The sequence below is a fragment of the Pongo abelii genome, chromosome 1, assembly GCF_028885655.2.
Source record: "Pongo abelii isolate AG06213 chromosome 1, NHGRI_mPonAbe1-v2.0_pri, whole genome shotgun sequence".
Lineage (NCBI taxonomy): Eukaryota > Metazoa > Chordata > Mammalia > Primates > Hominidae > Pongo > Pongo abelii.
Genome location: NC_071985.2, coordinates 199,592,209 through 199,616,008, shown reverse-complemented (window position 1 = coordinate 199,616,008; position 23,800 = coordinate 199,592,209). Strand labels below are relative to the sequence as shown.

General features: G+C 46.4%; 1 protein-coding gene across 7 annotated transcripts in view; it reads right to left on the bottom strand.

Annotated features, from left to right (window-relative positions):
• Nucleotides 1-23,800, bottom strand: part of CSMD2 (CUB and Sushi multiple domains 2) — a 664,749-nt gene that overhangs the window by 434,021 nt on the left and 206,928 nt on the right. For all 7 annotated transcript variants that reach the window (XM_054538082.2, XM_054538100.2, XM_054538088.1 and 4 more), the window contains exon 4: nucleotides 750-944. In XM_054538082.2, coding sequence (XP_054394057.1) covers nucleotides 750-944 — 195 coding nt within the window. The remainder of the gene's footprint in view (nucleotides 1-749; nucleotides 945-23,800) is intronic.

The following is a 23,800-nucleotide window of genomic DNA, read 5'->3' as shown; positions in this document are numbered from 1 at the left end:
AGGTCCTGTCTCAAATAAAATTTAAAAAAAAAAGAAAAAGAATGAAAGAAAAAAGAAAGAAAGGAAAAAAAAGAAGATTGTGTAAGGAATAGGCTAGGAGTAGGGTGATAAATGTCTCTGTTGCCTGAAACTGAGTGGGTTTCCAGGATGCAGAACTTTCAGGACTAAAACTGGGAAGGTCTTGGGCAAATATGAACAAGTTGGTCAACCTAGCTGGGAGGCTGAGGCTGACACAGCATAGAAGAGAGGTGTTTTTCTGGGGGAGGGGGTTGTCGGAGTGAAGAAATTTTGAGCATATTTGGAGGCTGAGAGGAAGAAACTATTAGATAGGGAGAGAGGCTGCATTTATAGGAAAGAGAAAAGAATAATTCCTACAGTGAGGTCAGTACGAAAGCTGTTGGGAAAGTGATCTGGCTTCCACAAGAGGAGAGAGGGTCTGCAATAGGAAGAGAAATGATGTTTCTTCTGAGACAGGAGGGCTAGAGGTGAGGGAAGACTGGCTACATGTAAGTTTGTTGATGCAGGGGAAAAAATGAGGGAGTGCACACCTGAGGGTTAGGAGGTCACGTGAGGTTGAAACACCCCTAGAACACTTGGGGACCCTGAAAACCCTCTGTGCTGTCCAGACTTGGGTACCCCCCTCCCTGCTGGGGTATAGCTTTCCCCTTTGAGACTGGATGTCACTGGAAGCTCCAGCATCCCCTCCCAGCTACTGCCCCACTCCATCAGACCCCTCGCTGGCCACCTACCTCTGCAGGAAGGCAGGGGGAAGTCCCATGTGGCGCTGTTCTCAGAGCCAGCGTGGCAGGTGAGCACGGCATGGCCCTCCAGAAAGAAGCCAGGGTTGCAGCTGTAGCGGACCTTGTCACCAAGGTTGAAGGTTGAGCCCTGCTGGATGCCATTGGGCAGCCTCCCTGGGTTCCCACATGTGTGGCTGGGGAGAACTGTGAGGAGAAAGAGAGAAAGAGATAGGTATCCCGTGAGTTGGGCTGGAACCCTGACACTGGGCTTCCTAGTAGCATCTCCCTAGGCCACTCGGGCTTCCTGGAACTCATTTCTTCTTCTGTGAAGAGCATTGCCACGGCTGATCTGCCCGCTTCCCAAGGCTGTGGATTTCCTGAGAATGGGTTACTCAGAAGAGAGAGGGGTTACTCAAAATCTCACACATGAGATTTACAATTAGATGTCCAGGTTTCTTGCCTTTTCTAATGCGCAGCCATGGATGTGAATTATGTCCATCCTGATCACTAGAGATGCAATTCCAGGAATATTACTTTAATCTCTTGGGCATGGCTGGCCTGATTTCAGACTCCACACTCCTCACTAAATACCATGGAAGGGACATAAGGCATGGCATAAGAGTAGGTGCTCATTAAATCCAGCGTCCTTTCTTTCACGTGTGATCCACCCTGGCAGCCAGAGGGGCACTTTGGCCCCGCAGGTTCAGGGCAGTTGAAAGGGTTGGATTAGGCAGAATAGGCAGTGAAGTGGGAAGACAAGAACCCGGGTTCTCATCAGCCTGACTGGTTTAAAGGGGGAAAATTGGGATCCAGGGAACACCATGCACAGTATGTGGCCAGAGCTAAGCAATCATGGTCACCTGCAAGTGTACTCTCATGAGGCAGAGGAAATGGTCTTGGGGAAGGTACAAGAGCACCGTGACCTGGCAATAAGGACGGAGGGAGGACACAGCTTCTCTGTGCCCATAAGTCAGTCACCTGTTCCACCTGACCCAGCTTCCCCCTGCCGTCTGCCTTGTCCCCCAGAGTTGGAACTGCCTGTGCCTTAAAGGTCAACACCTCCTATCATTCTAGGATACCCCCATGGGGTGAGGAGTAGGGATCTTAGTCATGCCCAGACTACCGTTTAAGTACCTCTCCATTAATCCACCTGGCAATGATTTATTGAGGCTGTCTCTGAGAGGCCATGCAGCTGGATGGTGGAAAGTGCAGACTTGGAAGCCACCATGCTTGAGTTCACTTCCCAGCCTGAGATCTTACCACCCATGGGACCATGAGCAAGTCTTTTAACCTTTTTGCACTTCAGTTTCCTCATTTGTAAGATACGGAGCTCAACAGCACTTTCATTATATCAAATTAACTGTTGCAAGAATTAGGCCAGTTCAGGTAAGCAAAGTGCTTAGGACAGAGCCTGATGTACAGTGAGTACAACACAAGTGAATCTAACTCTCGGTCCAGTGGGTGCTGTGCACAATTAATGGCACACTAAGTGTTATGATGGGACAGGGACAGGTAGGGAAGCAAACCCAGCTGGGGGAGAGGTCAGAGATCACTTCCTGGAGGAAATGACATCTCTGCAGAACTCTGGGAGATTAGTAAGACTTAGCTAAGCAAAAAAGAGCAAACAGCATGTGCAAAGGCCCTGAGGCCAGAGATAACCCAGGTGCTGAGGGAGCCTGGAGTAAAACAGTGGGGTGGCAGTCATGGGGAAGTGGAAGTGGGCAGGCCTGGACTCTCAATGGCCCCCCTTGTCCTTGCAATACCCTCTTCCTGCCAATGTTGCTGTTAGTATCTGCCTTCCAGAACCCTCTACCAGCTCTGATGATCTCAGAACCCTCTGAAAAAAGGTATTCCCTCCCACTTCCTCTCTTCCTCCTCTGAGAGGAAACAGCTCAGTGTAGAGGGTAATGGTAGACTTTGGAACCAGCCTGATCTGGGTGTGAAACCAGGTGCCATCATGTCTTATTCTGTGTGACCTTGAGTCACATGAACTCTCTGAGCCTTAGTTTCTTCAACTGAGAAAGGAGTGAGGCCAATAATATTTAGCAGTTGAGGGAGTTACCAGTATAAATGCTGCATGCCTGGCACAATGCCCAGAACATAGTAGGTGCTCACAAAATGGCAAATGTTCTCATTCCATTGGGCCACAGGGCCATGAGGGCATGGGCCTAGTCTGATTCATAGGTATATCCTGGGAGACTAGCACAGTGCCTGGCACTTGTAGGGACATACATGCATGTTCATTAATTAGTTATTTGGAGAGTTACTCATTCATGTATTAATTCCTCCATGCAACAAAAATTCATTGTGGGCTTACTGTGCTTGGCACAGTGGGGCCAGCCCTCAGAGGCTTATATTTTTGTGAGAGTGAATCTTAAAGGCTGAGGAGCTCTTCCTTGCCCATTCTTTACCTGTGCCAAGTGAGATGACCTAGATGAAAAGATTTACCTCTATTGCCCTGTCCATTGGCCCAGCTTAGCATTTCCCATGATCCCACACTGCTAGTTTACTTAGCATTTCCCATGATCCTGTGCTGCTGGCTTACTTAGCATTTATCATATTCCCCTGCTGCTGGCTTGCCTGGTGTTTCCCATGATCCTGTACCGCTGCTGGCTTACTTGGCATTTCCCATGATCCCCTGCTGCTGGCTTACTTGGCATTTCCCATGATCTCCTGCTGCTGGCTTACTTGGCATTTCCCATGATCCCATGTTGCTGGCTTACTTGGCATTTCCCATGATCTCACACTGCTGGCTTACTTGGCATTTCCCATAATCCCCTACTGCTGGTTTACCTGGCATTCCCTATGATCCCATGTTGCTGGTTCACTTGGCATTTCCCATGATCCCATGTTGCTGGCTTACTTGGCATTTCCTATGATACCATGTTCCTGGCTTACTTGGCATTTCCCATGATCCCCTGCTGTTGGCTTACTTGGTATTTCCCATGATCCCACACTGCTGGCTTACTTGGCATTTCCCATGATCCCCTGCTGCTGGCTTACTTGGCATTTCCCATGATCCCCTGCTGCTGGCTTACTTGGCATTTCCCATGATCCCACACTGCTGGCTTACTTGGCATTTCCCATAATCCCCTGCCTCTGGCTTAATTGGCATTTCCCATAATCCCATGTTGCTGGCTTACTTGGCATTTCCCATGATCTCCTGCTGTTGGCTTACTTAGTACTTCCCATGATCTCCTACTGCTGATTTACTTGGTGTTTCCCATGATCCTGTCCTGCTGCTGCCTTACTTGGCATTTCCCATGATCCCTTGCTGCTGACTTACTTGGCATTTCCCATCATCCCATGCTGCTGGCTTAGTTGGTACTTCCCATGATCTTTTGCTCTTGGCTTACTTGGCGTTTCCCATGATCCCCTGCTGCTGGTTTACTTGGCATTTCCCATGATCCCATGCTGTTGGCTTACTTGATACTTCCCATGATCTGCTGCTGACTTACTTGGTGTTTCCCATGATCCTGTACTGTTGCTGGCTTACTTAACATTTCCCATGATCCCACACTACTGGCTTACTTGATACTTCCCATGATCCCCTGCAGCTTGCTTATTTGGTGTATCCCATGAGATTCCATGCTCCTGGCTTATTTAGCATCTTCTATGATCAGTCCCCTGCTGCTGGTTCACTTGGCATTTCCCATGATGCCCTGCTGCTGGCTCACTTGGCGTTTCCCATAATCCTATGCAGCTGTCTTACAGCAGAGGCAATGACTGTGATGTGTGTGTGCTTATGAGTGTTGGCGGTGGGAAGGGCAGGTCAGGTAAACATTTGGAGAAAAAAGCAAGCTAAGGTGAGGGGAGGGAGCCAACTAGGGGAAATGAGCTGAGAACTGGCGTAGAACTAACGTTTCATTTTCCGCAATGAGACGCAAAGACCCAATTTAATTAAATTACTAATGTCAAAATTTTTAATGAACCTGCTTCTGCTTTGGGCTTTCTTCCTTCGAAATTAATGACTGGAACGTCACTATAAATAAAAGTCGATTCTTCTTAAAAAGTCACTCTCAAATGCTCACTGCTCTTTACTTAATGAGCTGTTCATAATCAGACCACTCTGACCTGACGCTTCCATTGGGACCTGGGTGTAATGAATGGGGCTCATTTCCAACCCCACCTGCTTTTTTATGCCAAGCTCCACTCCTGAGAGGTCCCACAGTGAATGGAGAAAGGCCAGTCTTTAGGCTCAGAGAGACATGGGTTCAAATCCCAGATCTGGCTGCGCAATCTTGAGCTGTAAACTTTCCCTCACTGGCCTTCAATTCTTCAGAAACTGGGGATACTTTTTCATCCTGTAAGGGTGTTTTCATTTGCTAGGACTCCTGTAACAGCACCACAAACTAGGTGGCCGAAAACAACAGAAACTTATTTTCTCACAGTTATGAAGGCTAGAAGTTTAAAATCAAGGTGTCAGCAGAGCCATGATCTCTTTGAAACCTGTAGGTGAATCCTTCCTTTTCTCTTCCTAGCTTCTGGTGGTTTGCTGGCAATTTTTGTTGTTCCTTGGCTTGCAGATGCGTCATTCCAATCCTCTGTCTTCACATGGTGTTCTCTTGCTTTGCTTCTGTGTCTGAATGCCCCTTTTTTATAAGGGACTCATATTGGATAGGGTACACATCCTAATGACCTCATCCTAACTTAATCATCTGCAAAGACCCTGTTCCAAATGAGGTCATATTCACAGGTACTGGGGGTTAAGTCTTCAACACAGCTTTTAGGGAGACACAATTCAACTCATCACAGGGCTGTTGCGCAGATTAAAATTCAACTTATAATACCTACCCCTGAGTGCCTAGTATGTTTCAGGTCCTGGACTAAAAGCTTATTTTACTTTTAGTCCAGGACCTGAAACATACTAGGCACTTTATCTTGTGGGATATGTAGTATCCTCATTTTATGGTGAAAAAAAAACAGGCACAGAGAGCTTCATTCACTTGCTTGCCCAAGGCCACACAACTAGAAAATGGCAGAGCTAGGATGAGGACTTTGGTCTTTCTGCCTCCATTGTTCAGCACTCTGGAATGTGAGACTGCTTCTGACAGAGGCAAAGCATCCAAGCACATAGTGGGTACTTAATAAACAAGAGTTCCCTTACTCCTTTCATCATTCTAGGCACTGCAATAAGATGAAGAGAGATTACCTGACTGTTCAGATTTAATAGTCTGATTTTTTTCCCAGTCTGATTTGCCAGTCCTGTACTTTTTAATAATGTCAAGGGCAACATTTAAAGTGTGGTCTTTTGTTATGTGTCTAATGTGCAACTTGCTGGACAGACATAGGAGACTGGAGATAAGCTACAAAGCGAATCCTTTCTAAGGCACTGTGTTCTTTGATTTTTTTTTTAGAATGTCCGTGTATTTTTTAGCACAGATACTATAACCGTTCATGCTCTCCCATCTATAAAGCTTCCCTTTGATTGCTTACAAAATGAAGAGGGGGATATTTACATCCAATGCAGCCCAGAACAATATTATTAAAGCGGTGCCTGACATTGAACAATTCCATTGTAGATTAGCTGTGGGGAATTTTTGTCTCTTCTACAAAGCCCGACTCTTGCCAATCAACATAATATCCTCAGTGATTGTATGACAATGAATCTCCTCTGTGGTTGAAGTGCAGCAAAAGCTACATCATGCCTTCTTTTATTTTTAATTTGAGACTTTGGTTCCCATATTATAATGAAGAGTCATTTATGCTCTCTGGACAAGCACCCTCCATATGTTTTGATTTCTTCTCTTCCATCAAGTAACTTGTTTCATCTCCATGGCTATATGATTGATACCAAGTGGTAGACTAGTTGGGAAGAAGAATTCAGGGAGAAGGATTTAGTCTTCCCACAACCCTCAGCATGGAAAGAAGAGAAGGTGATGCCTGTGTACGTGTGTCCATATGTGTGTGATCTGGGGGCAGTGGGCTGGACCAGGGAGGGAGGAACAAAAACTACTCTTTTTTGAGTCCCAGATCTGTGCTAGGCACTTCTGCATCATATATTAGCTTACTTAATCTTAACGACTCCCTTATTTTTAGCGGTTTGGCCTTTTAAACATAATTCATAGCATACTTACTCTGTGCTATCCTTAATGTCAAGTGCTTTTCATATATTTCCATCCCCAAAGAGTTTTCTATACTTGCTGTCTCCATTTCCTCTCCACTCAACTGATATATATTTATATTTTATTACACATGAGCTATATAATTATACATTTTATATATGTCATATATAAAGTTAATATACTTCATATACTACAAATGATACATATTTTTGCTTGATACATCCATCTGTTTATTGTTTGTCTCACCTTGCTACAGTGTAAGCTCCATAAGGACAGGCATTTTTTGGTCTTTTTTGCTCAATGCTGTTTCTCAGTTCCAAGAACAGTGCCTGATGTATAATAATACCTTCATAAAAGTTTACTGAGAGACTTAATGATCTTATTTAATCCTCCTAACAACCTATCAAGAGAGGCGCTATTATTATCATCATCCCTTGTTGAGATAAGCTTAGTTGCCAGAGATGTTGGAGCATTTATCCAAGGCCACATAGCTCACTGCAGTGGCAGAGGCAGGTTTTCACATCACTGTCTGGGATTCCATATTTCTCCCTGCACTAGGCCGTTCTTGCACTGACCATTCCACAGGAAGTCCATGGTGACTACTGTACCTTGAAACATTCTCACAAGGAATTCACATGCATTCTCCTGAGGGAGAGGATTTGGGGTGACAACCAGGCAAGCTGACCTCTAGGTTGGTCCTATATATTTCCTGCTACCTGTCAGTCAAACAGAGGCAGGGGTGCCAGGGCATCAGGGAGGATGCCACCCACAACTAGTCAGTGGGCCCCGCCCTGCTGGGCTTTGCCTTAATCATTGTCAGGCAGAAGCCCTCCGCCATAAGCCTATTCTCTCGACTCATGTTTGTGATTCTGCAACCTTCAGCATCATGGTCATGTGGAAAGTTTTATAAATATACTGATGCTTAGACCCTGTCCCTAAACCTGCTGAATCATAATATGAGAAATAGAGCCTGCCAGGAGACTGAAAAGCTGAGATTGAGAACAACTCCCACTAACCTATTCATGTAAGTTATTCCACTGGCCCAGCTGGGTTTATCTCTCTGAGCTTTAACTGCTCAGTCTCCAGGGCCTTTCTTGTTTTTAGGTTTTTACTTCTGACAGCAGCAAACCTGGTCTCTCTCCTGGAGTTTCCTGTCCTCCATAAACCACACTAGCCCTACAACTTCCTTCTCATTTGAAGACCCTCATGGTCTCTTCCCTGGACTTCTGTACCCAACCAGCTCTGATCTTCTCACTGCTGGCCTTGCCCTCTCCAATGCATTGTCCCCAGCAATGCTGGAGCCAGCATTCTAGGATGACAAATTCACCATGGCCCTGCCCTATTGACCCTGCCAGGAGCCCACATTATAAAAGTAAGTTCCTTACCACCAAGGCACAGGCAAACACAGAACCTATGGTCTTCTGGATGACTCTCATGAGAATACGTAATAATTTGAAAGATTAATTTTAAAAAAAGGAAATAAAAAGAAAACCTTAAGAACCTCTCTGTTGCCATCAGTATGAATTAAAGCTTAGGCCTAGGTTGCCCCCATCCTTGTGAACTGACTGTTGCTGATGTTTTTTCTGCCTTCTCTCATTTTGTCCTCTCTACCTTTTCTCTCAAATTCTTCATCTGGCAAACTCCATCAAAGCCACACTTAAATGTCACCTCCTCCGTAAAGCCCTCCTTGATACCCTTAGTATCTTGTATAACCCATAAGATCCCACAAGAACACATCTTGATTGAATATAAATACTGTCACAATGTCATTGGCAATTGGCTGTTAGAAACCTGAATCTCCTGGCCCACGAAATAGGCAGGCTCCCTCTGTTCATTTTGTTAATGTTGCAATCTCACAAGCCCACATTTTACATGATTGGGTTTTTTTGGACCCCATCTAAGGAGTTACATGGGGGTTTCCTTGTGCTTCAATTCCTGCACTTTGTTGTACGTTGTAATTCATTCATTCATCCATTTATAACACCCTGGCTTCCAAACAGGAGCTGAGCCTGCTTGTTGTAATTGTTTCTTTAGGTGTCTATTTTCATCTCTGGACTCCTTGAGGGGCAGGAACAGTGCTGTATTCTTTATATATCTAGCATTTGATTTCATATCTGGCAAGAAGAGAGTGCTCAGTTGAAGCCGGTATGTGTTGAGCGAATTAAATCTATATGTATACATAATAAAATATATATTATATATTAATCAGAATTACACACACACACACACACACACACACACACGAAGCAATAAATAGTGTAAGAATTGGCAAACATTTTCCATACAGGGCCAGATAGTAAATATTTTTTGGCCTTGCAGGCTATATGGTCTCTGTCACAGGGACCTGATTTTTTCCATGTAGTGTGAAAGCAGACACGGGCAATACGTATTCTAACCAAACTTTAGTTATAAAAATAGCCAGCTGACCCACAGACCACAGTTTGCTGACCCTGAATTAGTGTTTATTCAGTTATGTACTTATTTGAGGCATATGATTCATATCTCAGGAACCACCCCTCTCCTGTGATAAAGGCAAGTGAAGAAAGCTCAGTTTTGATGGGAGTCAACGATGGGAAGGGACTGTGGGGCGAGTGGGCTGCACCAGGGAAGGTGCTGGACAGAGGTGACTAGCAGGTACTGGAAGAGACAGGCAGGTGGCACTTGAAGATTGAGACCTACATCAAATTTCCTTTTCCCTACCATTTGGCCCTGGGGACAGGTGGGCATTGTGCTGGCTGCAGGGAAGGGCTTGTGTATTTATAGCCTCCACCCTTCCCCATTAAAATAGGATTCATTTTTAGTCTTTATAGCTAATCTTTAGGTTGGTAAAGATGACCTCATTTTACCAAAGAGAGAGTTAAATTTAGAGACCCGAAGGGTCACACAGCTAGTAGGAGTAGTGAAAGTAATAATAGTCACAGCTTGAGTGTTTACTATGAGCTGGGCACATTGCTTAGCATTCTTCTATTTCATCTTATGTGGACAGAGGTACTACAAATGTCTCCTTTTTACAGGGAGGAAACTGAGGAACAGCCAGGCTAACTCTTACCCAGGGCTACACTGCAGGTTGGGATCAAAGCTGGGGTTGAAACCCAAGCTGCTTGATCTAAGGGCTGTGCCTTTTACCATGTTGTAATCTTGATATCCCAGGATTCAAGACCTTTGTTTGTTTCACTGCTTCCCCAGTGTGGAGTCCATGCTCTTGGTAACTTCAGAGTTCCTCTCCTTGCCAGGCCTAGAGCATTCCCAACCCCCACCCAGTCAGAGCTCTCCTTGGCCCCTTTCCTCCAACCTAGACTAGCTGGGGCTGCAAAGACGTCCATCATTGCACCAGAGGGGCCACAGAGAGGCTGTCAGAACAGAACTCTCCTTGCTGCTTCCTAACCACAGAACCCATGGCTTCCTCTCTTCCACCTAGGATTCTTTAAAGAAGCACCACCAAGAAGGAAACATCACAGGCCCCAGAATAGAGCTGCCAAGTAAAATACAGGACTCCCAGTTCGATTTGAAGTTCAGAAAAACACAAACCCTTCTATAGTATAAGGATATCCCTTGGGATATTTGGAATCTGCTTATACTAAAAAGACTTTGTTATTTGAAATTCAAATTTAACTGGGTTTCTTGTATTCTAATTTGCCAATTTGGGTAACCTTGACCCAGAGGGAAGAGGTATCTCTTCTGCATCAAAGACTTCAACATCTTAAAAAGTTGGGGCCATTTCTCTGGGGAAATGGGGAAGAGGAAAAGGGGAAGAGCTAGACCCTGCCTTTAAGGAATTTAATATTGAGCTGGAAGAGTGGATGCAGAGGGGGACGTTTCAGGGCCTCCTAGGGTAGGACCTGAGGAGGTTTGGGATACAGCAAGATTGCAGGGGAGCAGTGAGCCACATTGCCTCCTTCCTGCTCCTGTCACTCTCTAAGGGAAGTTCAGTTTTTCCAAACCAGTAACACGTGCTGCCCCTGTTTCAGAAGACTGTGGCGAGCCTTGGTCCCTTGGAGGAAGAGCATTAGGCTGGCACCAGATCCTTCACCCTGAGGCGTATGTGAACCTCTCCAGCACCTGCCCTGCTGCCCCCTGCTCAGCCCGACCTGCCCCCATGGCACCCTAGCCCAGGGATGATCAAACGTATCTAGACAGAAAAACACATGAAAAATCAGTGGTATCCTGCGGTGAAACATGGCTAAATACTGTTAGTATTAGGCTTAGAATAGCTAAATATGCAATTTGGGGCTAAATTTGATTAATTGCATAGTGGGGTAGAAAATTATTTTCTGGTGTGTTCCATGATACACTGGCTGAGAAATAAATTTAATAAGAAAAACATTCAGTGTGTCAGGTAATTTTAAAAAATACAACAGAAACTCCCTCCTCTTGAAGAAACCAGTGCTCACAAGTTTATCTGAGAGTTTCTGCAGGAGAAACCTGCTTAACCTTGCTTAATCTAGAATGTCCAAAAATTTGACTACATAATCACTGCCCTGACTTTGGAACTTTTCTCAGTAATGCCTAATAACCTCTGAATTGTTCTGCGAAACACATTTTGGGAGATGTTGGATTCTGGGATAAGATAAACCTGAGTTGCTTTACTTTCTGTACTAGGCATCATGAAAATAAAACAACAATAGCAAGGGTACTTGACATTTACATAGAACTTTCCAGGTTAATGTGAAAATGTTTTTCTTGACAAACATGTCTCCCACTGGAACATGCAAACAACTGTTTGTTCTGGGGGCAGCATTGGCCTAAGGTCTTCTATGACCCATTGGCTAGTAACTTGTGATGGTAAAATCAATTCTTACAAAAGAGGTAAACCTATCACTTCCAGATGAATGTAGCATGTTAAGGAAGGACAAAGAGGACAAAGAGATACCTTCTTTCTTTTCATCTGACAACTTTTTTTTTTTTTTTTTTTTGAGACGGAGTCTTTCTCTGTTGATGGAGTGCAGTGGCATAATCTTGGCTCACTGCAACCTCCACCTCCCGGGTTCAAGCGAGTCTCCTGCCTCAGCCTCCCGAGTAACTGGGATTACAGGCGCATACCACCACGCCCAGCTAACTTTTTTTTTTGTATTTTTAGTAGAGATGGGGTTTTACCGTGTTAGCTAGGCTGGTCTCGAACTCCTGACCTCAAGTGATCCACCCACCTTAGCTTCCCAAAGTGCTGGGATTATAGGCGTGAGCCACCGCCCCCCCGCCTGCCACCTAACAATTTTTATAGCAGGATAGGTTTTCTGTTTGTCTGGGGCAGAATGACCCTCAGGCTTTGGGAGGTTTATGGCCAGGGCTGCCATGTTTGGCCCACATCCCTGTCCAGCTGCAGATAGAATGTCATCTCCTATGGCCTCAGCCCTGAACCAATCCTGGCAAAGGAGCTCAGAGAGGAGGAGGCTCTAACCTGGCTGGAAGGTCCTGCCTTGAGGCTGGGGTTTATAACTATCAGTGAGGCTGCCCACCTGGGAGGTCACTCTATCCCTTGCCAGGGCTGTCCCAACAGACTGCGTAACTAGCCTTGTTATCTCCTTAACCTCCCCCAGGGTGGGAGCCCTGCTCTGGGCCAGGCTCTGCTGCCCCTGCCCAAGGCTGAGTCTTAGTCCCCTATATCCTGCTGGCTGGTAGGGAAGTATTGCCTTGAGGACCAGCATTACTTGGGATGCCCATAATGATGTCCCACACATCAACTAATCCCTTAGACAACAGAACTCCAGAGCCCCTATTTCCTCCACTTGGCTCCCCGTCCAGGGCCCTGAAGCCCCAGCACACCTCACAGCCATCTCTCTTCTTAAGGCAAGAGACAGCTGAATTTGTATTTTACTGGAAGAAGCACCATGTTCCCAAGGCTCCAGACCCATGGCCTCTCTCCTTCCAAGAAGAGTTAGACAGAGGGGCCCAAAGAGGAATTGAGGAAGAGGCGTCTGACCACCATCATCCACCCTCTGCAAAGGATGGTGAACAGGGCGACTACAAAAGACAGGGATTCAACGTGTGGTGCACCTGAGTTCCTGTAGAGTGTCCTGTGAATCCTCAACCTCCTCACTTCCTCCTTCAGCATCAGCACCATCGCTTATGGACCACTTCTATGACAAACTTCACACTTAATCCTGTTTCATTTAATGCTCATAATAGCACTGAGGTGTATACTGTGACCATTGGACAGGAGAGGAAACTGAGGCTCAGAGAGGGTGAGTCACTTGCTCACATTCACACAGCATGGAACCAGGGGAACTGGGATGTACACCTAGTCAGCCTGACTTTGGCACCTTCTTTCTTAGCTGCTGTAGAAGTGGAGGAAGAGTTGGTGAGTCATAAGACTATCTTGCTGGCTACGGAGTCTGCTTTGAGGCTTTGTTTCCTACAGGTCTCCCTAAATGGGCCAAAGATGGTACTTGGTGAACATTTTGCAGTTTGAGGATCAGGAACAGTAGGAAAGGAGAGCCCCTGCCTCATCCATTAATTTTCACTCATCTCTGGAGTCCAACTACTTCTCCAAAGGCTTCATGGAGGCCCATGTGCAGGGGGAGGCCATCTGTTCAGGTCCTCTGAAGTCATAGAGGCCGGTGGTAGAATGGGCTCTGCCCTCTGCCTTCTGCCCTGGACAAGCTCCTTAATTGGAAGACCCAAAAATGTCTTACACAGAAATACAGGCATGCTAACACACACTCACACTCAACATGCACAAATCCATCCATTCACATCCCCTTTACATATTCCCCTTTACAAGAGACATGCACACATGTACATTCTCATACACATAAACATACACATATAAAAACAGGCAAATTCAGGATGCATCTGAACACAGCTCTTACATTCACATGCATGACAATGGATACAACACACTTACTCTCCCACATATTTGAATAAACCACTCATGTTTATGTACAACCCGTGTCCATCTCAAGATACCGATCTATTTCCATATAGCCTCTTTGGATTAATAAACTTTTGCACAGGTGTCTCTTTATACAACCAGAACAGCCCTCAGAAGCCAGTGTTATATCACACACTCATAGGGCCTGCCTGACACTTGTGTTTAAGCACCTGTTTTCCCAGACACAGTACAGAATGCAGGGATAGAGGCACGAAGGTAGATCTAACCCTAGAGACGCCTCAAGTATCTGCTGGCTGAGTCTGTGATCTCAGAGGTAGGGATCAAGGGCTGTCAGGGTCAGGGAGACACAGGGCATCATGGTCCAGAAAATGTCTCTGGTGTCCCATAGACCTGGGTGTGAATTCCATCTGTGCCTCTCCTGACTGTGGGTTACTAGTTATGTAACAGGTATGGATTAGGAGAGTGGACTCTGGAGGTGTACTCTGGGCTCATGGTCAAATCCCAGCACTGTTACTTAAATAGTAAGCTACTTCACCTCCCTGCATCTCAGCTTCCTCAGCAATAAAATGGGGGTAATAATCGCACCCAGCTTAGAGAGCTGTTGAGAGGATTAAGTCCAATAAACCAGGCAAAGTGCTTATCTCAGTGTCTGGCACACAGGAAGTGCTCAATAAGTTTAGGATGTGATTACATATAAGCCCCTGGATTCCCTGGGAGAAGATGCCAGGGTAGTGTGGGAGAGGCTGGAGCTGAAATAGAGAGAAGCCGGGCACAGTGGCTGGGGAGGGCAGATGGCCCCAGGAGCCAGAACATGGGATGCACCCTGGCTCTGCCAGGCAGGCAGCATCCCTTAGACCTACACTGCTCTTGTTGAGCCAGGGAAGGGTCTGTTGCTTTGAATTCTAAAGACCTCCCTTACAGCCTAATAAGAATCACTCATGAATAGTCCTACCCAGCCACAAACTGAAATGCAAGAGGAGACTCTGTGTATCACTGGACTCAGACCTTGTCCCCTCTCTGACCCTCTCCTCAGCTGCCCTGGCTCACCAGCCACTGGCTCACAACTTCAGGGATGAGGGGAAGGAATAATTCGGAGAAGTTTCCTGGAAGAGGCATTTGGTATGGTCTTGACAGAGAAGAAAGGACGTTCCAGAGACAGGAAGTGGCACATGGCCAAGAGCACAGAAGCCCCCACTGCTTGCTTTCCAGGCTCTTGTTCCCAGGGTTAGTGACTCCTAACTTCCTGTGTGCAAAATCCCAGCCCAGACCTTCCTCCTGACTCCAGACCCCAAGTCTTGCTACTTTCAGGCTTCTCTAAGTAAAAATCTCAGAAATGCCTCCAACTGCACATGGCCCAAAGTACTCTCCTGCCCTTGCCCCAAACCCATCTCTCCCCTGGGTTCCTTGCATCTGGGACTGGCCCATCATCCAGCCAGCCATCCAAGCTGAGACCTCATCTGGTCTCACACCCAGTCTCCTGAATTAGCTTCCTTCCATCTCTCATATCTGCCCCCACCCCATTGCTCAGGCTCCAGGACCAGCCCCTACCCTATCTCAGTTTCTTCTCTTGGACTTGGAGATAGCCTTCTCGTTGTTCTGTCTTCAGACTTGCCCCAATCCAACCCATTCTCTAAACAACTAGTAGGATCATGGCTCTTCCCTCCTAAAAGTGCTTCAGTTGGTGTCAAGCTCTAGAATGTCACTCAAAGTCCTCCACGAGCTAGCCCCACCCATGTCTCCAACTGTACGTATCTCTGTCTCCTCCTTACACCCAATGTTCCAGCAACAATGGCTCTCCTTATTTCTCCTCCAGCAGAGAGAGAGAGAGAGAGAGAGAGAGAGAGGAGAGTGTGTGTCTATAGTCATGCTGGTATGTTGGTGTTACATGAGCATGTGTGTGTCTCTATATGCATGTAAACTGCATAAGTATGAAATGTGTGGGTATGTGGGTATGTGCAGGGACATGGCATGTGGCATGTGGGTATTTAGGTAGGACAGCCTGTTGAGGATGGGCATTGAGGGAAACGTGGTTGAGAAGCCAGTGGTTGGCATAGTTGGGCAAGATGACATTTACAGCAAAGGCTAGGCTACTGACAGGCCCAGGAAATCAAGCCTTGGGAGTTAGGTGTTACCAGGCCCTGAATCCCCCCAGGTGAAAAAGAGGGAGCTGCACTCCCCACTCTCTAGACCTGGCCTGCAACTGTCCTGGGGCACAGGTCATATGCATAGAAGAAGCCTTATGCCATGTCTCTGGGTATCTTGTCTCCCTCCTTCCTATTCAGCCAAGGATTGGGATGCGTCTGTCTTCATGTCTCTGAAGAGCCGCTATTGACCTGATTGTTCCACCATGGTGATTGTTCACCAAAGATAGAAAGCTGTTAATTCCAGCTCCTAACTGACTACAGCATTGAGTCAGGCATCATCCAGAACCTTGGGTGTTTTTCTAGACACCTGAGAACCCCAATTTCTCTTTCCCCTTGGTCCTGTATCTGACAATCTGACCCACAGTCATTCCTGACTGACATTGGCCAAGTCTCAACCTTCCACCCTTTTTTCATAGGCCAGTCTGTTAGCACACATCTCCAGGGCTGGAGGGAGGCTGCGGAAGCCAGCTTGGTTCTCTCTTCCCTCCGTTGAGCAACGAGACAAGAATTTGTCTAAATGTTAGGGACACTGCACTCCATTCTGTCATCTGTTCAAGAGGCACATGGCTTACTGGAGCTGCTCATTCATTAACTCGTTCAACTGGTGTCTTCATACCTTGGTGGTTTGCTGGGATCTGATGGTGAATGTCCTCCCTGCCCTCATTATGCTTACACTCTACAAAAGGTGCTCTTGTATTTAAAAAACTATCAGAGCCCATCCCAGGCTGCAACCCCTAAGAGGTGAGGCCAAATGACCTTCAAGGATAGGCTCTGTGTCAAGCAATTATGCCAGCCATTTACATTGTTGATTGCCAAGAAAAATCAATCTCTTCCCTGGCTTTCTCCCACCTACCCGCCCCCCAGCCCGTCCTCCACTTCAGGTTCCCTGCCAGGCTCACTTCCTTCTCCAATCCTCCTGCTCCAACACTCACCTGCCTATAAAACAAACCCAGGCACCATCCTTAAGCTTCTTGTGACTCTTTTATGCCGGCAGAAGAAACTGTCTACTTCTTAGCAAGACATTTAAGGTCCTACATGATCTGGACTCAGCCATCTGTCCAGGTTTTCCTCCCGCTACTTCCATCCCTACCACACCCTCAACCACGCACACTCCTGCTCCTTTGTCACCTCTCCCTCTGTGATCTCTCTTTTGTGCCCTTTCACGGCCCTTGGCCTCTGCAGTTGCTGGCCCCACGTCTGAAGTACTCTTCTGCTTTTCATCATTTGGCACATCCTTCTCAACCTTTCAAGACTCAGTTCAAATGTCACCTCTGGGAAGACATCCCCTTCTCCTCCATGGAGCCAAGTGGTCCAGTGTGCTTTGTACACACCTCCATGGACACTCAGCATGGTGGGGAGGCCACAGGAGCCAAGGCAGAGAGAAGGAGAAGAGCAGTTAAGGGCTGAGTCCTAGGAAACTCTGGCCAAGAGGCTATGATGACTCCAAGTATCTTGAGAATGAAAAATTGGCTGGCAATGTGTGAAATGCCACCAAGATAGCTAAAGCCAGAACAGGACTGAACAGAGCTGTTGAATTTGATGGTCCAGTTATAGAACCAGTGGTATTAAGCAGAGGAAAAGTAATAGAGCAAAGAGGTAGAGGTCTGACTAAGAATAACAGTAGTGATGGTGGATAATCTTTAAGTACATGAAGTTCTTCTCTGCCCCAGGGCCTTTACACAATATTCCCTGGCCCAGAAGTTCTCTGTCTTCCACTCTGCATTGCTCATTCATGATCGTCTTTCAGCACTCAGCTCAAATGTCACCTCCTCAGAGAAGCCTACCCTGACATTTAATCCAACCTCAGCTATTCTGCCTCACCACCCTTTATTATACCTTCAGACATTTAATTCTGACATTTAATCCAATCTCAGCTATTCTGCCTCACCACTCTTTATTATACCTTCAGAGCATTTAGTCATGACTAATCATTTTATGTGGTTCTTGTTTTTGTTGTTTACACACACACATACACAAACATGTAAGCTCCATGCAAACAGAGACCTTGTCTGACTTTTTTCACTTTTGTATCCCAGCATATAGCACAGTGGCCAGCACACAGTAGACATGCAAAAACTATTTCTTGAATCAATGACTCTATGAATGAATGGATGTATAAATGAATGGATGGATAACAACCTCAATGTACTTAGCTTTCTGTGAGATTGTCGGCCATATGTTTACCGAACTCACATCATGGGGCTTCTGTTCCTTAAACATTCCCTAAGGCACCAGGCACCTTTTGCTGGATGGCTGCATGTGGCAAAGAAGTCTAGCTCCACCAAAATTCCATCTTCCCTTCTTGGGGCACACAGCTGGACAACCTTTCCTAGACTTCCCTGCAGTTAGGTGGACCATGGGCAAAAGTGATATAGGCCATGGCCAGGCTTAGCCCATAAAAACCTCCATGCAGCCTCCTGCATGTTCTTCCTACATTGGCTGGATGTTGTTGATCAGACCCAAGGGGATGTGTGTCTCCAAGGTGGAAGGAGGCTTTATCCCTGAATTTCCAGGTGGAGTAGAGCTCCCCACCATATTAAACACCTGCCCAGGACAGACACATGAGCAGTAAATGAATTTAAATTTGCAGAGCCATGGCCTACCCATTCTCTGCTACACAGCCAGGACCAGCTTCTCTTACATGCCCCTGAATCCTCTCACAGTCTGTCTGTCCTGCAGCCTCAACCTGTGCCAACTTGCAACGTTTCCATGATGCCTACAGCCCAGCTGACCCAGGAACCTGCCCTCTCTAAGCTTTCAGTAGAACCCAATCTCTGTTGCTCATAGTCCTCATAGAGTCTGTAGCTTTTTCTGAGATCCATGGGCTAGAATCCAAGTGGGTCTTTACCAGTTTGGAGTCAGGGATCTTTTGAGAAAAGATAAAACACATGGACCCTCCTCCCAGGAAGAAAGGAGCCACAGGCCCCCGAGTTCAGGCATGGATTCCTAGTGCTTTTGCCCAGCATGGCTCACCTGACAGCCCCATTTCAAGCTTAAAATGTCCCTGCCAGAAAAGGGCCTTGCCTGTTCAAGCTGACCCTGCTCCCTGAGAGATATGGATTGATTTTATTGACTCAGGAGCCTGCTATGACCATGTCCAAAATGTATCAGACTAGCCTTCGTTTGCAGGACACTTCCCATGGATAAGTGTACAAGCCCAGTGCTCAGAATCCCAGTACCACTGCCCAGTGATGCTGGTTCCCTGCCATGCTCACTCCCTTCTCCAATCCCCTATGCTATCATGGGACCTCGAGGAAGTCCTTTCCCTCACCAAGAATCAGTTTCCTCATCTATAAAGAGGATAATAATATAACTACCTCTTAGTGTTGTTATGTGGACCCAGGCAGATAACCCATGCAAGGCACCTGGCACAGCACAATTCCTGGCACAGACCTAGGGCTAGTATTATCTCCTTCAACCCCCTCCCCTGAGAGTCGAAGTAGGTATAGTACTATCACGATCTTGTTTCTACAAATGAGGAAACGAAGACCAGAGAAATGAACTAACTTGCCCTAGGTCGTAAACCTTGTAAGTAACAAGCCTGGACTCAAACCCCTAAACTTGACTGCCTTCCACAGCTGATTGGTACTGGGTTGCTATGGAAACCTGTAGGGCCCAGGGTAAGATCTAGTGGAGGCCAAGTGAGGGGTGTGCGGGTGGCAGTTCTGTTGGTGGTGGGGGGAGGGAACGCTAACTTAACTCTGGCCATCCAAATACCCACAATTATACAATTGAGGGTAGCTAGGGTTAAGTCAGCATGAACTTACCCAAGCCTCCGGTAAAGGAGAAGGAGGTATGTTCATAGCAGCACTATTCACAACAGCCAAGTGGGAGAAGCAGCTCCAGTGTCCATGATGGGTGAATGGCTAAACAAAACATGGTACATCCGAACAATGGAATGTTATTCAGCCTGACAAAAGACGGGAATTCTGACACATACTACAGCATGGATGAACTGTGAGGACATCACGGTAAGTGAAATGAGCCAGTCACAAAAAGAACAAATACTGTATGATTCCACTTAAATGAGACACCTAGAGTAGTCAAACTCATTGAGAAAGAAAGCAGAAAAGAGGTTACCAGGGGCTGGGGGAGAGGGAAAAGAGGAGTTAGTACAGACTAAAGGGTCAGAGTTTCAGCTCGGGAAAATGAAAAGGTTCTGGAGATGGATGGCGGGGATGGTTATACAACAATGTGAATGTACTTAATGCCAATGAACTAACTCCACACTTAAAAATGGTTAAGATAATGAGTGGTGTTATGTGTATTTCACCACGATTGAAAATAATAATTCTTTTAAAAGGAGGAGGAGGTCAAGGGTGTTCATTTATCACCTGTGGACCCTGTCTCGCCATGCCAAGGAGGAAGAGATGATCCCAAGTAGAACGGGCTGCTGGGCCACACTGCCCTGATCCCCATCTGCCTTTCTCTTGCCTCATTTCCAATTCCAGAATTATTCATCATCAAGGAGCTGCTGGAGATGGAATGTGAATTAGGAGCTCAGCTTGATTTTGTTTTATCTTATTTTCCCCCACGAGGCGCCGCCTGAGTGGGGCGGGGTGGGAGTGTGCCGAGCTTTGTTGTGACTTGTCGCCAAGCAAACGCGGTGTCAGCTTCCACGCAGGAGGCTGAGCATGGAGCATCCTGGGGCCTGTGCAGAGGATGCTCATTCTAGGAAATAATTACCCGGGTGTCCCTTCAAGTTGGCCCAAGAAATAGAACACTCAGGAGTGAGTGCTGTTATACCTTCTTAATTAGTTTCCTCATTTAACCTGGGTCATTACTAGAAAGGCATTCAGGCTCTGGAGACAGACCACGTTTTGATTTTTTACTCCCGCTTACTCATGGGCAACCTTAACGAAAGTCACTCAGCCTCAGTCTTCTCATCTGTAGAATGAAATGTAGAATAATGAAAGTACCTATATTGTAGGGTTGTGGGGAGGATTGATAAAATGTCATGTGTGAAGGGCTTGGCACTGATATGCCAGTTTGTGGAAGCTGACTTTGTGTCACCCTGATCATCACCACCATCACCATCATCATCATCACTATCATCATTTCTATCAGGCTGCTTTGTATATGCTGACACTATTAGACAAAATAAAGTGCCGGCGTCCAGTCTACTTTCTATTGTTCATCTCTCTATTCAAACATCCCACGTACAGGTGCCAAACCAGCCACACGTGGGGGTTGGTGTCCTCCTGCGGTGGCCACACTAGTGCATGATGTAGGCTGATCTCCACCTCGACACTGGTACCATGAGGGAGCTCACATCCAGGCTGGGGCCTGTGTTCCTGGAAGCAGGGTGATGCGGCAATTAACACACCAGATCTGAGTTCAAACCTGGCTTGGCCTTTTACCAACTACGAGATCCTGGCTGTGTTCTTTTTAATTACAGTAAAATATACATAAAATTTAGCATCTTAACCATTTTTAAGTGTAGTTTAGTGGCATTAAGAATATTCACATTGGGCACATGTACCCTAGAACTTAAAGTATAAAAAAAAAAGAATATTCACATTGTTGTATAACCATCACCACTATCCATCCACAAAACTGTTTTCATCTTGCAAAACTGAAACTGTACCCACTACGCAGTAACACTCCATTTCCCACTCCTCCCAGGCCCTGGCAACCACCATTCTACTTTCTGTCTCTATGAGTTTGACTAGTCCAAGCACTGCATATAAGTGGAATCATATCGTTTTTATCCTTTTGTGACTGGTGTCCTTCACTTCGCATAATGCCCTTGAGAGTCATCCATGCTGTAGCAGGTGTCAGGCCATTGTGTGTCTGCTTTTTAAGTTATGCAGTGTAGAAAACATCACATCTTAGAGTTGCTCTGAAGATGGAATCTCTATCTACCCTCTTGCTCAGACCAAAATCTTAGGAATATTCCAGAATCCTCTCTTTTTTCCACCCCCACATCCACACCATCAGTCAGCCCTGCTGAGCAAACTTTAATCCAAGCACTCCTCTTTGGCTCCTGTGCTACCTCCGTAGCCCAAGCCCCAGTCTTCTTCACCCAGTGTCTGCAAAGGTCAAACTGAACTCCCTGATTCCACTCTTGCCCCCACGGCCATTCTTCACACAGCAGCTAGAGGGATCTGTTAAAATACAAATTAAAGCATGTCTCTCCCTTGCTTAACACCCCCCAAAATCTTCTCATCTCCTTTCAAATAAAACTCACCCTCCTGTCCTGGACCTGCAGAGTCTCCGTGGCCAATCTCTGCTGGTGCCCTTGATTCCTTCCTCACCATGCTCCAGCCACTGTGGCCCAACTTTCTGGTCCTCATGCTTACCAAGTTCCTACCTCAGGGCTCTTGCATTCACTTATCACCTCCTCCGAGAGGCCTCCCCTCACCACACAAATCAAAGAGGCAGAAGCCCACAGGTCCCCTCTCCAAGGCTGTCTTATTTTAAGTCTTTGCATGACACTTATCACAACTGGCTGTCTTTCCCCTCTTTGTTTACTGTCTATCTTCCCTACAAGAAGGTACGCTCCATGCAAGCAGGGAGCCTCTGACCCATTCATTAGTATAGACCCAGAACCTGGCAGAGAGCCATTGCTCAATAAATACTTGTTGAATGAACTGACAAATGAGCAATGAACAATGTATACAGAGCACTTTGCATGCGGCCTGCCAAGACATTGTACTAGATGGCAGTCATTATTACTATCATCATTGTCATCATAATGATTACCCTGGGCCTCCTGCCTCATTGATCTGCAAGGCTAGACCTCGCTTTAAGATTTGGGACAAGATCAATAAGTGTCCAGGACTTTCTGTGTCATCATAGGAGCTGGAATTCATCAATGGGGCTGTGAGTGAACAAGTTTCATGCCTTATAGGTCTGTGTGTTCAGGCTTAATGTCAATGAATTCTACACAATCCTATCCCACTCCCAGGTTGGGCAAAGACACTAAGATTGCTGACATGAGAAGGTCTAGGAAGAGCAGGCAGGGCTGGAGCTGGAAGGATAAGCCAGTGGGAGGAGACAGAGGGGGCAGCTGAGAGAGAGTCTCTCTGGACCCACAGTGACTGAAGACCGACAGCACCATGACCATCGGGACCTGAAAGGTTCCCAGATCTGGGTTCCCTGCAGCAGAGACACGGACCAGAACCCTGATCCTGCCAATAAGCAATTCTTTTATCAACAGACCTTCCAGATCTCCTGCCATGTGCCTGCACTAGACCCATTAACTCAGTTATGGTGTGTATGTGTGTGTGCGTGTGTGTGTGTGTGCACGCATGTGTGTGTGTTGGTGCTGCTGCTAGGTGACTGCAGATGCCACCCTGAAAAAATAATCAAACAGCTCTTTAAGGGATGCTTCATGCAGGGTTTCCATGGCAACGCTTTATGAAACAGCAAGGCGAACTTTGGTAGGCTCGCCCCCACCCCTGCGCCTCTTTCCCTGACTGCCACAGGGATCCTCGTTCCATGAGGCTGTGTTTTTCCAAAGCACTGGGTCCTCTTGGCTGTGGGACCTTGACTTGATTACTTACCCCCTCTCTGCCTCAGTTTCCTCACTTGTAAATGAGGACAACGATAGTATCTATCACATAGGATTGTTCTGAGAATGAAATGAGTTGGTAAGTGTAAAGCACCTCTTCCATGATTAGTGTGATAAGCAGAATTCTGAAATGCTCCTCAGCATCCCACCCCTTGGTCCCATCTCCACAATCCCCTCCCTTTGGGTATGAATAGGACCCATAGAGATGATGGGCTGTCACACCCATGACTAGGTAAAGTTATATGGCAAAGGTGAAGGGATTTTTTTTTGCAGACATAACTGAGGTCCCTGATGAGTTGACTTTGAGTTAATCCAAAAAGAAATTCTCCTGGATGAGCCTGGTCAAATCAGGTAAGCCCTGAGGGTTTGGAGGTCAGAGACTTGAAGCAGCAGAGACTTTTCTGCTGACCTTAAGAAGGAAGCCATCCTGATTTTACAGCTGTAAGGAAACCATTTTGCCACCAATCATGTGAGCTTGAGAGAGGCCCTCAGGTCTCTGATAAAAC